This window comes from Podarcis erhardii (genome assembly GCF_964252035.2).
Source record: "Podarcis erhardii genome assembly, chromosome: 7".
Lineage (NCBI taxonomy): Eukaryota > Metazoa > Chordata > Lepidosauria > Squamata > Lacertidae > Podarcis > Podarcis erhardii.
Window position 1 is genome coordinate 16,930,267 of NC_138511.1, and position 18,112 is coordinate 16,948,378.

At 48.0% G+C, this 18,112-nt stretch overlaps 1 protein-coding gene across 2 annotated transcripts; it reads right to left on the minus strand.

The window, feature by feature from the left end:
- Window positions 1–6,489: 6,489 nt before the first annotated feature.
- Window positions 6,490–16,449, minus strand: UBIAD1 (UbiA prenyltransferase domain containing 1). Of its 2 annotated transcripts, none has more exons than XM_081871276.1 (3): window positions 16,299–16,449; window positions 11,695–12,259; window positions 6,490–9,120 (listed from the first exon to the last, which is right to left on the minus strand). In XM_081871276.1, exons 2-3 carry the CDS (start codon window positions 12,215–12,217, stop codon window positions 8,633–8,635), a joined length of 1,011 nt encoding a protein of 336 aa, XP_081727402.1. In that variant the 5' UTR covers window positions 12,218–12,259; window positions 16,299–16,449; the 3' UTR covers window positions 6,490–8,632. The 2 variants fall into 2 exon arrangements, with proteins under 2 accessions (XP_081727402.1, XP_081727403.1); XM_081871277.1 differs by lacking the exon at window positions 16,299–16,449 and adding an exon at window positions 16,025–16,285.
- Window positions 16,450–18,112: the final 1,663 nt, after the last annotated feature.

The following is an 18,112-nucleotide window of genomic DNA, read 5'->3' on the forward strand; positions in this document are numbered from 1 at the left end:
TTTCCGTGTGCTGCTCAGAAGCAGCTTAGGCATGCTGGCCACATGACCCAGAAGCTGTACGCCGGCTCCCTCGGCCAATAAAGCGAGATGAGCGCCGCAACCCCAGAGTCGGCCACGACTGGACCTAATGGTCAGGGGTCCCTTTACCTTTAGTCTAGCTCAACCCCCTGAATTTCAGGTGTTGCAAGCAAAGAATTCCTGACACATGGCCATCCAACTTCTGTTTTAAAAACCTCCAGTGAAGGAGCTGTTTGACAGCAGAATGGGCTTCCTCGGATGGTGACCTCTCCTTCATTGGAGGTTTTGAAACAGACATTGGATGGCTATCTGTCCAGGATCCTTTAGCTCTGATATCTGCATTGCAGCAGGTTGGGCCAGATGCCCCACTCAGTATTGTCTCCACTGACCAGCCGTAACTCTCAGTGGTTTCAAGCAAGGGTCTTGCCCAGCCTTAGCCAGAGATGCCACAGACTGATCCTGCTGCACAGAGCAGTGAGTCTCCCCGAGATACTGAATTGCAATCTGAAAAAACCAACTAAGTCTCAGGTAAGTGGTGAAATGCTACCACCTGCAGGATACCCAGAGGCATATCCGAGTGTCCCTGAAAATTTTTACACATCACCCGGGAAGACAGGCAAACTAATGCCCATTTACTGGAAGAAGCAAAGATTGCCAGTGTCAAAGCGATGATTCTTCAACATCAACTTCGTTGATGCGGATGCCTGATTATCGTCTTCCAAAGCAACTACTCTATTCCCAACTTTAAAATGGAAAGCATAATACTGGTGGTCAACAAGAGAGGTTTAAAGACTCTCTCCAGGCAAATCTTAAAAAGTGTAGGATAAACACTGACAACTGGGAAACACTGGCCTGCGAGCGCTCCAGTTGGAGAACAGCCTTTACCAAAGGTGTCATAGGCTTTGAAGACGCTCAAACTCAGGACGAAAGGGAGAAACGTGCTAAGAGGAAGGCACGCTTGGCAAACCCTCACCATTATCAACTCCCACCTGGAAACCTATGTCCCCACTGTGGAAGGATGTGTGGATCCAGAATTGGACTCCACGGTCACATATGGACTCACTGTTAAAACCATGTTTGTGGAAGACAATCTTACTTGGCTATGAGGGATCACCAAAGAAGGTGAGTAGCCAGGCTTTGCTCATCACTTCTTCCTATAATGCAGTGTTTCTCAACCTGTGGGTCCCCAGATGTTGTTGGACTACAACTCCCATCATTCCTAGCCAGCATGACCAGTGGCCAGGGATGATGGGAGTTGTAGTCCAACAACATCTGGGGACCCACAAGGTTGAGAACTGCTGCTATAGTGTGATCAAAAATTCACCACAGGGAGCAGAACATGGATAGTAGTATCCTAGAGTTGTAGAGTTGTAAGGTACCCCCAGGGTCATCTAGTCCAACCCCCAGCAACGCAGAAACCACAGCTAAAGAATCCCTGATAAATGGCCACCCAACCTTTGCTTAGATACCTCCAATGAAGGTGAGTCCACCACCTTCCAAGTGAGTTTGTTCTGCTGTCGAACTGCTCTTAATACCAGGAGGTCCTTTCTGATGTTTGGTCGGAATCTCCTTTCTGGTCATTTGAACCCTGCATTGCATGGGGCTGGACTAGATGACCCTCGGGGTCCCTTCCAACTCTACAATTCTATGACTTCATTGGTCCAAGCGCTATCAGAGGCGCCGTCTTCTCTAGTTGATGGAGGGGGCCCGACACAACATCCTGAAGTTGCACACACGGCGTCACAAGGAGTCAGGGGGGAGGAAACGCACACTCTTTGAACACTGAAGGGACCCAGGGAGGGGGCTCAAAAAAATACATGGGGGGAGGGCAAAACTGCCCGAGAACAAGAGCGTTTTCCCCTCCTGCAGTTTCTTAAGCAACTGGTATTCAGAAGCATTGCTGCCTCCAAGTGCATTCTCTACTCCCTTCTTATAACCATCCCAGTTAGCGGCCATCACTAAATCCTGTGGCAGTGAGTTCCATAGTTTAGCCATGCTCTCTGTGTAAAGAAGTCCTTCCTTTTGTGTATCCTGAATCCAGCCTCGCTGGATGCCTATGGGTTCTGATGTTACGAAAGAGTGAAAGGTACCTCTCTGGCTTTCTCACCCTGACACCCCACATGCACAGATGCCTCACTCACCTGGTTCAGCCCAAGAGTCACCTTTAATAGTCCTCCTCCTTGTGCTGTCAGAACAGCCTCTAAGCCTGCCTTAATCTGATTTAATAGCCGGCAACATTTATATAGCGAGGGCTTCCTAAAAGTTGTGCAAGTGGCGTTCTTTCACATAACATTAGCTGAACATTGGATGACTCAGGACAGATAAAAATGAACTATTTCTTCATGCAGTACATAGTGAAAGTTTGAAACTTGATCCCCCAGGAGGCAGGGATGGCCGCCAACCTAGATGGCTTTAAAAGGATCGGACAAATTCATGCAGGAGAGGGCTATTGATGGCAGTGATGCTTTTGAATACCATTTCCAGGAAACGGCAGAAGGGGGAAGTGTTCTTGTGCTCAGATCCTGTTTGTGTGTTTTCCACAGGTATCTGGCTGGCCACTGTGGAAGAAGGCTCTTCTTATGTTCTTACGAACTTAGGTCCATTAATTCCAATGGGTCAACACTCTTGATGATACTACTGTTAACGGAAAAATCCGAGGGCTCCCTTGGACAAAAACAAAGACACCAACCAGGATTACTTGGAGCAAAACAGCAGCCTGTAGGCTTGGCCTTTATTGAACTGTTGCAACAGGGTGCTCCCCACACTTGCAGGAGAGAGGAGGGACCCAGAAAAATGGTGCGCAAGGCCTTATAAAGACTTTTGAAATTGCCACCCGAGACCACTCCCAGAAACATCATACATACATCACAGAAGGGGTGTAACTTAAGAGCACCCCTCAGATACATCACACCTTCATCACAGAAAGGAGGGGTTGAGGGAGGAGTTGCGGTGGTAACCTGAGTGTCCTGTCACCTGGCTGGTTCCCCCTTTCCCCCTCCCCATGAGTACTTTCCAGGTGACAGAGGGGAGTTTGCAGTTTCCTGCCCCCAGAGGGAAGAGCTGATTATTGTCCTTTGTCCAGTCCATGCTGAATCCACTCCCATATGCAAGTTCTTTGTGATCTTGATGGTCTTCCGTCTGGGACCATCAGGGTTGGCATAGCAACTGGGCAGGGCTCCTGTGTATGTGCTGGTATGCTCAAGGGATTATGGCTGCCCTGTATCAAACCTTCCCCATTTTGTAGTCCTTCCTTCATGGAGTAAAATAAAAGTGGAACAGTGCAAATCTGATGTATGGTTGATTTTCTATGAATTTATAACAGAAGCGTAGCGCATGTAGTGTATGAGTGTGTGTGAAGTTTGTACAAACTGAATGATTGGGGGGGGGGGGGGTTTCCTGCAACACTACTAGTATTCAACTTCCACTAGGAAGGCTAGCAAATTGAATCCCTCATCAAGGGGCAAGGCTTGGGTGCTTCGGAAACCATCTCTTGGAAACTAAACACTACACAGCTGGTGGTGTGGCCTTTGAGGGTGTGAGAAAACCAAGCAGGATTGAACGCCCAGAACCTAACAGGATTGAACTCACCCTGCACCAGCAGGTGGGAGGAGGATTCGATGGGTAGGGTTTGGGCTCATGCAAGAGTTCCATGCGCAGGAAACACTCGCGCACCTGGGCCAGAGAGGATTGAACTCCCTGGGCATCAGCTCTTGGCATGTCTGCGTGCTCCTCGGAGGATGTTGCATATGGTAAGGTAAAGGACCCTGTCACGGTGTCCTGTTGTGCCAGAAGCAGTTTAGTCCTGTTGGCCACATGACCCGGAAAGCTGTCTGTGGACAAACGCTGGCTCCCTCGGCCTGAAGAGTGTCGCAAGCCCATAGTTGCCTTTGACTGAGCGTAACCATCCAGGGGGACGCAGGTGGCGCTGTGGGTTAAACCACAGAGCCTAGGACTTGCCGATCAGAAGGTCGGCGGTTCGAATCCCTGCGACGGGGTGAGCTCCCGTACCTTGGTCCCTGCTCCTGCCAACCTAGCAGTTCGAAAGCACATCAAAAGTGCAAGTAAATAAATAGGCACCGCTCCGGTGGGAAGGTAAATGGCGTTTCTGTGAGCTGCTCTGGTTCGCCAGAAGTGGCTTAGTCATGCTGGCCACATGACCTGGAAGCTGTACACCGGCTCCCTCGGCCAGTAAAGCGAGATGAGCACTGCAACCCCAGAGTCGGTCACGACTGGACCTAATGGTCAGGGGTCCCTTTACCTTTACCCATCCAGGAGTCCTTTCCCTTTACATTATGGGGTGCTGCAGTGGACGGCCTTATTCCCAGTGCTACTTAATATCTGCATGAAGCAGCTCGGAGTGTCCATTGGCAGTTTCAGGGCAAAATGTCAACAGTATGCTGATGACACTCAGCTCTATTTCTCCATAGGATCTGAAATCAGGAGAGGCTTTGCAGTCCCTAATCCACCGCCTGAACGCAGTGGTGAAATGGAAGAGGGAAAACAAGCTGAACTTGAATCTTGGAGGCACTCATGTGTTGGAGAAATTGATCAGCTGTGTACCATGGATGGGGTTGCACTGCCCCTGAAGGAGGAGGTTTGCAGTCTGGGGGGTGTTTCTCTGTCACCAGAGGCTCAGTGGCTGGAAGTGCCTTTTAGCAACTGAGACGGGTTCAACTGCAAGCACTTAGCAATCATTTGCCATTATTTCTATGCAGTTTCCCCCCACGCTTTGTTTACCAAGCAAAACTAAATTACACTGACTTAACCAAAGTACCTTTTGAATTCCCAAGTCATGCTACGACATTTTAGCACAAATGTGGAATTCAAAAGCTGAAAAATTCAATGTGCCCCAGCATGAGCTCGGCACCGGAAGAGCTGTAGAAAACACCCAGGAAGAAAATATCCTGTGCAGTCGGCCCATAAAGCAGAGGCGTAAATAATTCCTCTGCTTCATACACGTAATTTGTGTTGACACAGGGAGTGTGGAAACCCCAGCCATTATGGCACTCATTACAGCAGGGTGAACTGATCTGGTTTGCTGCAAAACCAGCAAGCCTGGTTGGAGCTCCCTTCTGGTTACGACAACCAAACCGCAGAGGCTTCCAGGCAGCTAACAGCTTCCCCGCGTGGAGTCACCATCCCTCTTGCCAAGGGTGAGGCAGGCTCAATTTGTGACATACCTGCCCTCCTGCTCTGGAACAAGAGCGAGCCAGCAGGACCCAGTAGGAGGAAGACTTGACTCAGCTTGCCCAACCCTGAATCCGTGGGATGGGAACCCAAGGCGGGAGCTGAAAGTGATCACTGATGAAATAGGGCAACGTAAGCAAGGAGCAGGGAAAGGAAAGGAAGGACAACCTTCAGCAGGAGGAGAGATGGAAGGAGAAAGCCCTCGACATATTGAGCCACAGCATGGTTCTGCAACAAACCACCCTAAACACCAGGGCTTTTTTTCAGCTGGAACGAATATTCCAGCCCCTCTCAGGTGGGTGCCATTGCCAGTATAAGAGAATGAGGTGAGTTCTAGAAAAATAGCATTGCAAAACACCGCCCACAATCTGCTTCTGGCAGCTGTTAAAGTGAACACATCACCAGGGAAAGGCCATCACTAGGCTGAGACACCAGTGGCTTTCCAAACATACATGGAAGATCACCTACTAACCACTCCCGAAATTTCCTAATAATGCAAATTTGTCATTTCGGGCTGCCAGCGGCCCCTCACCATCCCTTGTCAGCTGACATATTTTGGGTGTCTGCAGGCATGAACAATCCAAGTGCACCTTTTTCCTTTCAGCCACCTCCTTTCAGGCAGGGGATGGGAGATTTGCAGTTCTCCAGATTTGGTGGGACTACAAGTCCCGCTATCCGTGACCATTGGGGCTGATGGGAATTGGGAGTCCCAACAAGTCCGGATGGACTACAGGTGAGCCATCCCTGCTTGAGCAGCCACTCATACAGAGGCACAACAGGGAGTTTTCTTTGGTGTTCCCAGCTCCCAGGGGCCTTTAGTCCAGGGATGAGAAATGGGTGGCCCTCCAGATGTTGCTCCCATCGTACCTGATCTGGCTGGGGCTTATGGGAGATGTAGTCAAAAAACTTCTGGAAGGGGTTGCAAGGTTCCCCCGGCCTTTCCTTTAGGGAGTGCTGTAAAAAGGATTGGGTGCAGGGAGAGAACTCAGCTGCTGTTAAACTGAAGCTCTAACAAGCACCATTAGGAAGCATAACACTCCAGAATTTTTTGCAGCCTGGTTTTTTAGGGGCCGTTTCTCCACCAGAGAGCACAAAAGAAAAAGGGACCCTGGTTCTCTTTTTTTAGGACAGTTTGTGATCCACCCTCAATACAAAACCGGTTGCCGTTTCAAGTCTCATCACCTGGACACACGGCAAAGCGGCCAGATTTGCCCTTTCTGCTCACCTTTCAAGCTTTCTGGCAAACAACACTTTTCTTAGGCCACAGGGCGCCCAGTCTATGGCTTTTAAGTAAGATAAAAGTTTTGCTTTATTTTTCAAGAACTCTTCCCAGGAAACAAACAGGAAAGAGGGGAGGAAGATCTTTCGGGGACCCTATCCCCAAGAGACCCAACCTACTGACCGCCCCCACCAACCTCAATAGGCTCAGCACATCACTAAAATTAAAAACAGCAGGTTGTCCAACTGTCAACACCTGGGCTTCCAAGCACCACTGTCACCACCACTGGTCCCTTGAGCTTTTTGGCAGTGGTTAAAGTGGGGTACCTGTTAAATAAGGAGGGTGCCTATTATAGAACTATATGGAGGATTTAATAATCATCGTCAAGATCCAAAGGGTAGATCCGTCTTGGCACCCATCTCTCTGGAGAGGAGAGAAAATGAACCAAGGATTTCTGTGTCATGGCATCTTGTCAGTCCTCTGGAATTCATTCCGATGAGAGGTTTGGCGGAGTTCCACCTACAGGAGGCTGTCAAGAGGATGGGGAAGACACTTCTTTCTTGGTTCAGGCTGTGCATTTAAACATTGGTTTTCTATGCCGTTATATGCTTAACTGGCCTTCCCCAAACAGTTCTGAATCCAAACAGTTACTGAATTCCAACTAGGGCTGGGCGATATATTGATATACCTTCCAAAACCAGTTTGAAGTCCATATCGTGCGATCCGTTTCATAAATTTTGACCTGGCAATATATCGCAAATCATGATGTGTGTGTGCTATGTAAAAATCAGAGTGTGGGAAAAACTGTGAAGCCAGCCAATGCCTTTACACAGCTCCATCCTTATTTCAGACATTGTGATATATCAGTATATCGCAAGGTTTAGCTGGTGATATGATGCTGAAAAACAGATATCGCCAAAAATAATTTGGAGTAAAAATGATATGCAGCCGAAAAGAAAATTTAGGGGACCAGGGGTGGGGGGAGAGGGAAGTCACGGAATTCGGAGAATCCCATTTTATGGATTTGATATTGTTTTTGTGTATATTTTTCTTTGTATTTCTTATTGTATTTGTTATTGTGCGGGGAGTTTTTTGTTATTTTTGTTGAAAATTATATATGTATATGTGTGTGTGTGTGTGTGAGAGAGAGAGAGAGAGAGAGAGAGAGAGTGTGTGTGTGTGTGTGAGAGAGAGAGAGAGAGAGAGAGAACCAGATCCCACCCAGCCCTAATTCCAACTTGCTGGGCTGATAAGAGTTGGGAGTCCAACAGTTTTTGGACTGTCACTTGCCCTTACTGCCCCCTAGCTACCTCCTGACGTGTCTCTACCACGCCCAGATACCTCCGTCATAACTCAGCGTTCTTTTAATGCAGCAATGGGCAACCTGTTGATGACCTGATGCTGATGGACCACAACTTCCATCATCAATTGGACCACACTGGCTGGGGCTGATGGGAGTTGCAGTTCAGCAACATTTGGAGGGCACCTGCTTGGCAAAGGCTGCCTATCCTTCAGGGTTCCTTGAATTCCTTGCTCAGCTTACTTTCAATTTCAACTAGCTCTGCAAAGTATGGCACATCCTTCCCTAGAAAGCTGGACAGTTTCTTTAAACATTTATTTTCCAACTTTTGGGGAGTGGTGGGAGAACAAACGGAACATTGGGAGTTAAGCTTTAATATGTCTTTCCACCCCCACCCCACTTAAAAGAAAACACTTTGCAGCATCTTTACAGAGGGGTCCCATGAGCAGGACTGCTGCAACTCTAGGTCACGGCCTGGCCACCTAAACCATTAAGACAAAAAAATTTAAAAAGCTCAATTGAGAGACCTCTTATTCTTGTTCTCTGAGAAAAATAACCCCACAAGCACTGCCCAGGCAGCGGAGGCTGGTGCCCACCGATACAGGTGTGGCAGAAGGCAGAGAGGCCCCCAAGAAGGTGGGGCCAGAGAGAACGACAGGTAGAACCAGCCAATCCCAGCTTTGCCCCCATCCTCCTCCTTTTCCTCCATACTGAGTTCTATAATGGCAATACTGAGACTAAAGAGGAGGAGGAAGCCGACAGCCAGTTTCACCACCTTGGACTGGATGCAAGCCGGAGTTGGTGGGGCAGCGGCCCCTCTCGCCTTGACCTCCACTGCACCCAGTTCTCAAGGGAGAACCCGGAGTTTCCAGCCACGGTCGCCTCCACAGAACTCGCCCCCCCCCCCACTAGAGCTTCGGAAGAGCCCCCGGGGGCGCCGAGAGGATGGCGAAGACGTAGAAGAGTCCCAGCAAGAGGTTGAGCTTGGCTGTCCTTTGGGGGAGCTTGACGAAGCTCTGGCTGCGGAACTGCCTCTCCAGGGAGAAGGCCATGGGGATTGTGAGGAGTGGGAGGGCCATCGTGATGGTGTAGCGGGTAGCCAGGACGCAGAAGACCAGGTAGGGCAGGAAGAGGAGGGCGTTGTACAGGAAGTAGGAGAACGTCGGCCCAATGAGGATGGCCAGGGTGACGATGCCGGCCTGCCGGTCCGACTCCATGTCCCGGGTGTTGTTGCTGTGCAGGATGGCCTCGGTGCTCAGGGCCAGAGGGACGGCGTAGAGCAAGGGTGAAACCGACAGGTAGCCCACCTGCACGGCGTAGGCGAACATCACGGCCAGTGGCCCAAAGGTGATGAGGATCACCACGTCGCCCAGTGCCACGTACTTGAAGCCAATGCCTGCAGTCACGACAGAACAGAATGACAGAGGAGGCAGCAAAACTGTAGCAGTTAGAGCGGCAGGCCGGGACCAGGGTTCGAATCCCCTCCCCATGCCATTAAGCTCTTTGGGTGAGCACAGGCCAGGCACTGCCTCTCTTAACGTAGCCTAACTCACAGAGTGGTTGTGGGGATTCAATGAGAAGAACCTCGTGCACCACCTTGAGCTCCTTGGGGGGGGGATATAAATGCAATAAATAATACTATCATAATGAGAGCCCGACAGGATCAGGGCGAAAGCCACCTGATCTCATGGTGGCCAATCAGGTGGTCCCATCATGGGAACGCCACAACCCAGACCCATGTGCAACAGTGCTCTCCCTGCTGCTGATTCCTAGAAACTGTTGCTCGCAGGCCTGTGGCCTTCAATAGTGGAAGCAGAGAATAGCCATTGCGGCTAGTGGGCACCGACAGTCTTATCACCCATGAACTGAAGACCAGGAGGGTGGAGTCTTAAGCCTACAAAAGACCTTCTGCGGCTCAGAGACCCCAGATATTAAAAGAGTCGATTAACTCTTATGTAACCAACATACAAACAAACAAAAACACCACCCCACAATTACCATATATAAATGTTCCTTAGCAGCAAACCAGTTTGATATGCAATTATGAATGGAGGAATGGAAAAAAGAATTGGGAATCTCAATCACAACCAAGCAATTGTGTTAAGTTCTATAACAAGGGTGTCTCTGGACCTCAAATTAAGACTCATAGAATGAAAAATAATTTTTAGAACTCCATTGCACTCATTTATGAAAGGATTATCTAAGACATCCAGCTGCTGGGGATGTAACAGGGATAATGCTTCTCTAAAACATGTTTGCAAAATGCCCTATGTTGATAATTTTTTGGCAGAAGGCAACATAGATGATCAACACAGCAAAAATCACAATGCAGGGAAAACTGTGAAGCCTATACCTCTGCGTAACTAAATGCTTATTTCAGTCACAGTACTATATTGGTATCTCACCATGTTTAGTTGGTGATATACAGTGGTGCCTCGCAAGACAAAATTAATTCGTTCCACAAGTTTTTTCTTCTTGCGAGTTTTTCGTCTTGCGAAGCACGGTTTCCCATAGGAATACATTGAAAATCAATTAATGCGTTCCTAGGGAGACGGCCCTCAGACCAGGTCCGGGGACAATCTGTCCCCGGACCTCTTCTGAAGGCTGGCGGGGGGGGGGGGGGAGAAGGACTTTTCTCCCCACCGCCAGCCTTCAGAACAGCCTTCTGAAGGCTGGCAGTGGGAAGAAAAGCCCTTCTCCCACCGCCAGCCTTCAGAAGAGTTCCTGCAGGGCTGCCTAGGCTGCGGATAGCAGCCTGCTGCCCGGTGCGAGGGACGCTCTGAAGCAGAGCGCCCCTCGCACGGGGCAGACATCTGCAGCTTGGGGAGCCCTGCAGGACTTCCCCGCAGGGCTCTCCAAGCTGCGGATCGCAGCCTGCTGCTCCGCGCGAGGGGCGCTCTGCTTCAGAGCGCCCCTCGCGCGGGGCAGGCATTCGCAGCTTGGGGAGCCCTGCAGGGAACTCTTCTGAAGGCTGGCGGGGGAGAAGGGCTTTTCTTCCCACCGCCAGCCTTCAGAACAGCCTTCTGAATGTTGGCGGTGGGGAGGAAAAACCCTCCTCCCACTGCAAGCCCCGGGAACAGAGGAGAGGCGCTGCGCGCCTTCTCCTCTGTTCCCGGACCTCCCACCGCAAGCCTTCAGGACAGGTCCGGGAACAGAGGAGAAGGCGCGCTGCGCTTCCCCGTTGTCCCCGGAGATTTCCCTATGGGCTTTCGTCTTGCGAAGCAAGCCCATAGGGAAATTCGTCTTGCGAAGCCGCTAAAAAATCGGAAAACCCTTTCGTCTTGCGGGTTTTTCGTTTAGCGAGGCATTCGTCTTGCGGGGCACCACTGTATCGCAATGTTGAAAACCAGTTATCACTCAGCCCTAAGCCTAAATTGCAGAATTCTGGCGCAGAACCCCTGTCGCCTCAGCTACTGAACCTGGCTAGGGCTGGACGATATACTGATATATTGTCCAAAACCAGTTTGAAGTCCATATTGTGAAATCGGTTTCATAACTTTTTACCTGGCAATATATCACGAATTGTGTGTGGGTGTGCTATGCAAAAATCACAATGTGAGGAAAACTGTGAAGCCAGCCAATGCTTCTCTCAATTTCTGCAGCTACTGTTAACTCTGCCAGCTCAGCTCTCCCCTGCCTCATGCATGGGGCAGCGAATCAAAGAAGCAGATGCCAGCAAAAATCACGATGCAGGAAAAACCATGAAGCCAGCCAATGCTCCATCCTTATTTCAGACATTGTGATATACCGGTATATCACCATGTTTAGCTTGTGATATATAAGGATGTTGAAAACCAGATATTGCCCAGCTCTTCTTAAAGAGCCTACACCTTAAGTTTGGTACCCTTCAAAACCTTTGGACTCTCGCATCCCAGGGATTTGGGAGCCCCACACACCTGGAGGGCCCCAGGTTGGGGAAAGATGCTCTGCAACAAGAAAAGGTCTGCATGTGTTGGTGAGGATTCCTTACCTCCAGTATAGAGAAAGGAGCTGGAGAGCCCTCCGAAGTAGATCAGGGCTAGATGCTCCAGCTTGAGGGTAGAGAGGCAATAGAGGCAGGCCGCAGATATGCAGCCGAGGGTGTACAAGAAGACGCCGAATCTGACCACGTCCTGGGGCTCCAATATCCGGTCCACCAGGGTCCGGTCGTCGCTCTTCTTGTGATCGATCCCCTTGGAGAAGTCGTAGTAAGTGTTCACGAGGTTCCCGGCCCCGTGGACGGCCAAGACGGTCACTGCGCTGCCGACCAGGAGACCAGGGTCCAAAGTCCCCAGGGAGCGGTAGGCGAGAGCGCTGCCTAGGGCCACCGGGGTGAGGGAAGCACTAAAGCTCCAGGGGCGGAGGGCCAGGACATAAGAGGCACACTTGTGCTGCCAGGTGCTGGGCAGGCTCTTTGGGGTGCCCAGCAACGCCGCCCCTTGATCTTCTGGCTCGCTCTCCTGGTTGTTTTCGCTGACAATATTGATCTTTTCCATCTCATCTTCCGCTTCCATTGTTCAAACAGGCTGCTGCAACGCCAGGTGTCAGAAGTGAACCTGAAAAGGGGAAAGGAAGAAGAGAAATTTGTGTGGTGGTCCATTAAATCTGAGGAAAACCTGTACCTTACCCCTTTCACAATAGCCCTTTCCTCCTCTTTAGAGGAGTTATTTCCTTGATGGAGAGAATTGGGCACCCTTCTAGAACTGTGTAACACATGGGTGGGGAGACCGCAGGACCCAGGGAACTAATTTGTCCACTCCTCTCTGGCCCTCGGGGCTCTCCCCCCATCCCCAACATTTCCCGTTTAAAAAAATGTAGCTAAGTTGGGGAGAGATCCGGCTTGAGATTTTGCAGAATGATCCAGCAACAGGCTGACTGATGATGCTGAATCAGGTCTTTATATTCCTTTTATGGGACTCCTATGACTTAGTTCAGCCATCTGATGCCCATCGGATGCTTTTGGTTACTGACTGGGATTATTGTTATTTATTAAATCTGTACGCCGCCCTTCATCCGAAGACCACAGAGCGGTTCACAACACAAAATGGGACTGGTGGGAGTTGTAGTCAAAATATCTGGAGGGTTGCAGGTTTATCTAATAAAATTTCAACAGGTGCAGCCCCCCCACACCCTGTCAATGACATTGAATTACAGAATAATAGGACTGTAAAGTTGGAAAGGCCCCAAAGGGGCATCGACTCCAATCCCCTGCAACTTAGGGGCCATCTAACCTCTGTTTAAAAACCTCCAATGAAGGAGAGCCTGACACTTTCGAAGGTTTCAGGTTTGATTTAGTATACTAATTAAAAGATTTTTCACAACAGCCATTGCTTAAACCACCTTCCAGCCATTTAAAAAAATAAAAATCCACATTTTCCACTGTGCTCCAAGCGATTCAGAGAAGGCAAACGTTCTGCAATAGCACAGGGCACACTGGTCCCGCATAGGACACGCCATAATAGAACATAAATATAGTCAAAAACACCCAAATTGAAACCAAGAAACAAAGCCTCCCTTCCCTTCACCAGCGTGGTGTAGCCAAAAACATTTGGAGGACATAAGGCTAATGAAACTTGCCTTTAAAATGAGCACTGAATTAAAGCACGGGGATTAATCAGAACGGACTGAAATAAAACAATGTGTGATGGGCATTTGAAGCATTCCTTGCCCAACTTCCACCTGTCACCCTGTTGTTTTCCTTGAAAGTCTGACTTATGCCTTTACATGCCAAAGAAGGCTGTGTGATCTGTAGGAGAGTTTCTGAGGTCTCTAAAATGTCAGAAGCCCACAATAATTCATAGCTGGGCTTTCAGCAATAAGTTTTAAAGCAACACTTTTTAATGACCTCTCTTTAGTTGTTTTGTATTGTTTTTAAACTTATTTTAAGTTATTTTAAAATGCATGATTGTAGAACTTAATTTATTTATCTAATATTATTTATCTAATATTTTTACATATCCCAGTCTCCCAAGTGGTTTACAAAATAACAAACAGAATATGTACTAGACAGATAAGTAATGAAAGCATCAACCAGCACTTCAGACAAGTTTGATCCGGAACTGGTAGTATGCAGTTCAACATTCAAACCATATATTTATTAAAGGTGACTAACAGAACAGACATTTTACACCCTTATGGCAATATGGAAGCCAGAACAGTTTGCCTGTTCAACATTCAACATTCCTGTTTCGTTAACCCCTGTAATAAATACAAAAGCAAACCAAAAACAAGCAAACCAAAAACTGGATAAACACAATGTACTATAATAGACGACTTCTTCTTTTTTGCTATTCTAAAGCTGTTTTAAACAGCTTTCAATATTGAACTCCGATGTTAATGCTGGGTGCTAATAATAGCAATAACAATAATTATGCCAGTGTGGTTGCAGATTCAGACTATGACTTGGGTTCGAATCCCTATGATGGAGCTCACAAATGTAGACTGTGGGCTCTCGGCCTAACCTACCTCACAGGGTTGTTGTGAGGATGAAATGGGAGAGGGGGAGTGGGGGAGTGGAAGAAAGGTGGCATATAAATCTAATTGTTTTTGGCGTCTACCTGCCTCAAGAGACAATAGGGTCCGACTCTACAGTCGGTGGAGGGTGGGGAGTTAAGTCAAATCCCTGGGTGAAGTGATCTCCCCAGCAGACCCACAGCTACGTCTGTGTGTGTGAGCCAGGGTTTTTTTTGCCCCAAATGAAGCCTCCAGAGGGGCACCATTGAGGTGGGGGTATGCAAGTGTGTGTGTGTGTGTGTGTGTGTGTGTGTGTGTGTGTGTGTGTCTCAAACTGGGTCTTTGAGTATGGTTCTGCCCCTGCTCTCCAGACAGAAAAATCTAAATATACAATCTGTTACTACATTGGGAAACAAAGCTTCTATGACACACTGGGCAATAGATAAAGGACATAATATAGATTTAATCTCTGGGAAAAGCTTTGAAAGAGCGATCTGAAGTTTACAGTTTGTTATTCCTTGGAGGAGAACTACCTGAAAATGATTCACAGATGGTGTGTAACTCCGAGTGGGCTTGCTAAGATGTATAAGACTAAATCAGATAAGTGCTGGAGGTGAAATGAGACTGAGGGTATGTTCTGTCATATGTGGTGGATCTGTAAAAGGGTAAAAGAGTGTTGGGAAATAATTCATAATGAATTGAAAAAAAAATGTTTAAAAGTACTTCCCCCCAAAAACCCAGAGTCCTTTCTGTTGGGGATAATTCTGACGGAAATTCCCAGGTGTCAAACAAGGTTATTTATGTATGCCACTACGGTAGCCCAAAAACAGAAAACGAGCAAAGTCCCAACTAAAGAAGAATGGCAACTTAAACTGATGGAATATGCGCAGCTTACGGACCTAACATATAGAATAAGAGAACACGAACAACATACGTTTAAAAAAGACTGGAAAATGTTAATTGAATATATGGGGGGAAATGGTGTACATTGAAAATGTGGGCAGTATTAAGATAAATTCAACAGTGTAAATAAGTTTTGATGGATGTAATAATGTAATATTGAATGGTTTGGTTTATATGAAATATGCAGGGATTTATGTTATGCAAAATGTACCACGCAAAGAGAAGGGGGGAAGTCATTGATATTTTAAGGTTGTTTAAATGAATGTTCTAAAATGCAAAACTAACATTTAATAGAAAATATGTGAAAAAAATCAAAATCAAAATATAGGATATATAAAAGTAACATATATTGTCAAACTGGGTCATTGAGCCTGGTTTCGCTCCTGCTCTCTGGACAGAAAAATCAAAATACAGGATATATAAAAGTAACATATACAGTGGTACCTCGGGTTAAGTACTTAATTCGTTCCAGAGGTCCGTACTTAACCTGAAACTGTTCTTAACCTGAAGCACCACTTTAGCTAATGGGGCCTCCTGCTGCTGCTGCGCCGCTGGAGCCCGATTTCTGTTCTCATCCTGAAGCAAAGAGGTACCCAAGGTACTATTTCTGGGTTAGCAGAGTCTGTAACCTGAAGCGTCTGTAACCTGAAGCATCTGTAACCCAAGGTACCACTGTATAGCCAAACTGAGTCATTGAGCCTGGTTCCACCCCTGCTAACCAGAGAGAAAAATCAAAATACTGTACAGGATATATAAAAGTAACATATATAGCCAAACTGGGTCATTGAGTCTGGTTCCGCCCCTGCTCTCCAGTGTTACAGGAAAAATCAAAATGCAGGATATATAAAAGTAACGTATGTAGTCAAACTGGGTCTTTTGAGCGCCTGCTCTCCAGAGAGATAAGACAAAATGTAGGATATATAAAAGTAACATATACATGACAACCAAGGGAATGAATTCCATACCGGTCACGCAAGCCCTACCCCGCCTTGTCCCATTCTGCCGTCCGAGGAGACGCCGAAGCCCCGCTTGCCCGCCGCCGCCGCCTCCTCCCGCGAGCATTGAGGAAGCCGGGCCACTTCCAGCCCAGAAGAAAGGCCAGGCCCTCGGCCCGCCCCACCCCAGTCTCCTGCCTCCGCGGGGCGGCAGCCTCCGCAGCAGCGTCCTACCCTGCAGGGGGGGCGAAGTCCGGGCGGGAGGAAGCCGGAAGGGGGGAACCTCTCCCCGCTCAGGACTCACCCTGCGCCCAGAGAAGGCGGCTCCCGAGCAGCCCCAGCTCCCGCGACGCCGACGCCGACGCCCACTCCGGCTCGCCTCTGCCATCGGCGGGTCCGCTCCCTTCTCCTCGCCCCCGCCGACGCGCGCCCGAAGCGCGTGCGCCTCCGAAAGCGGCCCGGCCGGAAACAGAACTCCCTCGGAGTCAAAGGTTCCGACCCAGGGAGGCCGGCGAGCTGAACGCCCGCGTGTCTGCTTGCTTGCTTATTTGGTTTTCCGGGGCGGGTTATTCACGCCAGATTCTTCCTGGAACCCGACCTTTCATTCATATATCTATATCTATATCTATATAGATATGTATTTGTGTGTGTGTGTATACACACACACATATACATACACATTCACTATATATACATTCACTATATTCACACACACATACATACTATATTATATATATATATACACACACACGTCCTATACACACACACAGTATATAGATACACTACACACACACAAACACACTATACACACTATAGATCATAGCTGTCAACTTTTTCCTTTTTTAAAGGGAAATTCCGAATAGGATTCTTTGCAAGAAAAGGGGAAAGTTGACAGCTATGCTATATATATACAGTCATACCTCATACAGACGCTTAAGGTTGTGTTTTTTGGGGTTACAGACCCGCCAAAACCTGGAAATACCGGAACGGGTTACTTCTGGGTTTCGGCTGTCGCGCATGCGCAGAAGCACTAAATTGTGCTTTGCGCATGTGCAGAAGCACTCAATCGCAACCTGCACATGCGCAGACGCGGTGCTGCGGGTTGCGAACGTGCCTCCCGCACGGATCACGTTCGCAACCCGAGGTCTGACTACACCAAACTGGGTGTGTCATCCTGGCTTCAGACTGCGTTTTCATTGACGACTGTGTGGCATTTGTAGTGGGGAGACACTGCACCCCCCTTGCTTGTTCATACGTTGCAATGGCAAGGTGGTACAGCCCTGCCACAAGGGACTGTACCAGTTCAGTTGAAACTTAGGAGTCATTAAAAAAAATTATTAAAAATTTCTGAGTTTGCAAAAATACTTGCATCGTCTCTTTTTTTAAGATGTGTTTTCTACAGATCAGTTTCATTCATTGCGAGACATTGGCGTTGCATACAGTGTTAGGTTAGGAAGAAAAGAGGGGGAAAGAAGGGGAGGGGGGACTTAGGAGTCATTTATTGGAAAGCACACATTTATGGGCTATACCTCCCATACATGGAAAATCACACCCCCACGGAAAAAAAACCAACAGGCTGGAAAGAAGGCTTGGGATCATCCTTTTCACGGAGGGTGCAATCTGCCGACAATTCTCTTCCCACCCCCAAAAAGGAGGCAGTGTACTTAATAATAATAATAATAATAATAATAATAATAATAATAATAATAAATTTTATTTATGTCCCACCCTCCCCAGCCGAAGCCGGGCTCAGGGCGGCTAACAACACTAAAACAGTGCAACATTATAAAAACATTATAAAAGTTAATTAAAATCAAAATTGATGGCAACCATAAACTAAAGTTTTGTAAAGATTGCCTTTTATTACTTTTATTCATTCATGTTATTTATTAGTTTACAGTGTTTGTGGGCCAGACTGCATAGCAGAGAGATCTCCAGGACTGGGTCGCCTCACTTATGCTCTCTTTTCCACGATTATCTCTTGCAATAGTCAGGTGAAAAGTCTCTGCAAGGCAAGTATGCTGAACTTGCGGCACTGCAGAGATTGTTCCTATCTCATCCATGGACTTTGGCTGTGCTGGTTGGGACTGACAGGCGTTGTACACCAGCAGGATCTGG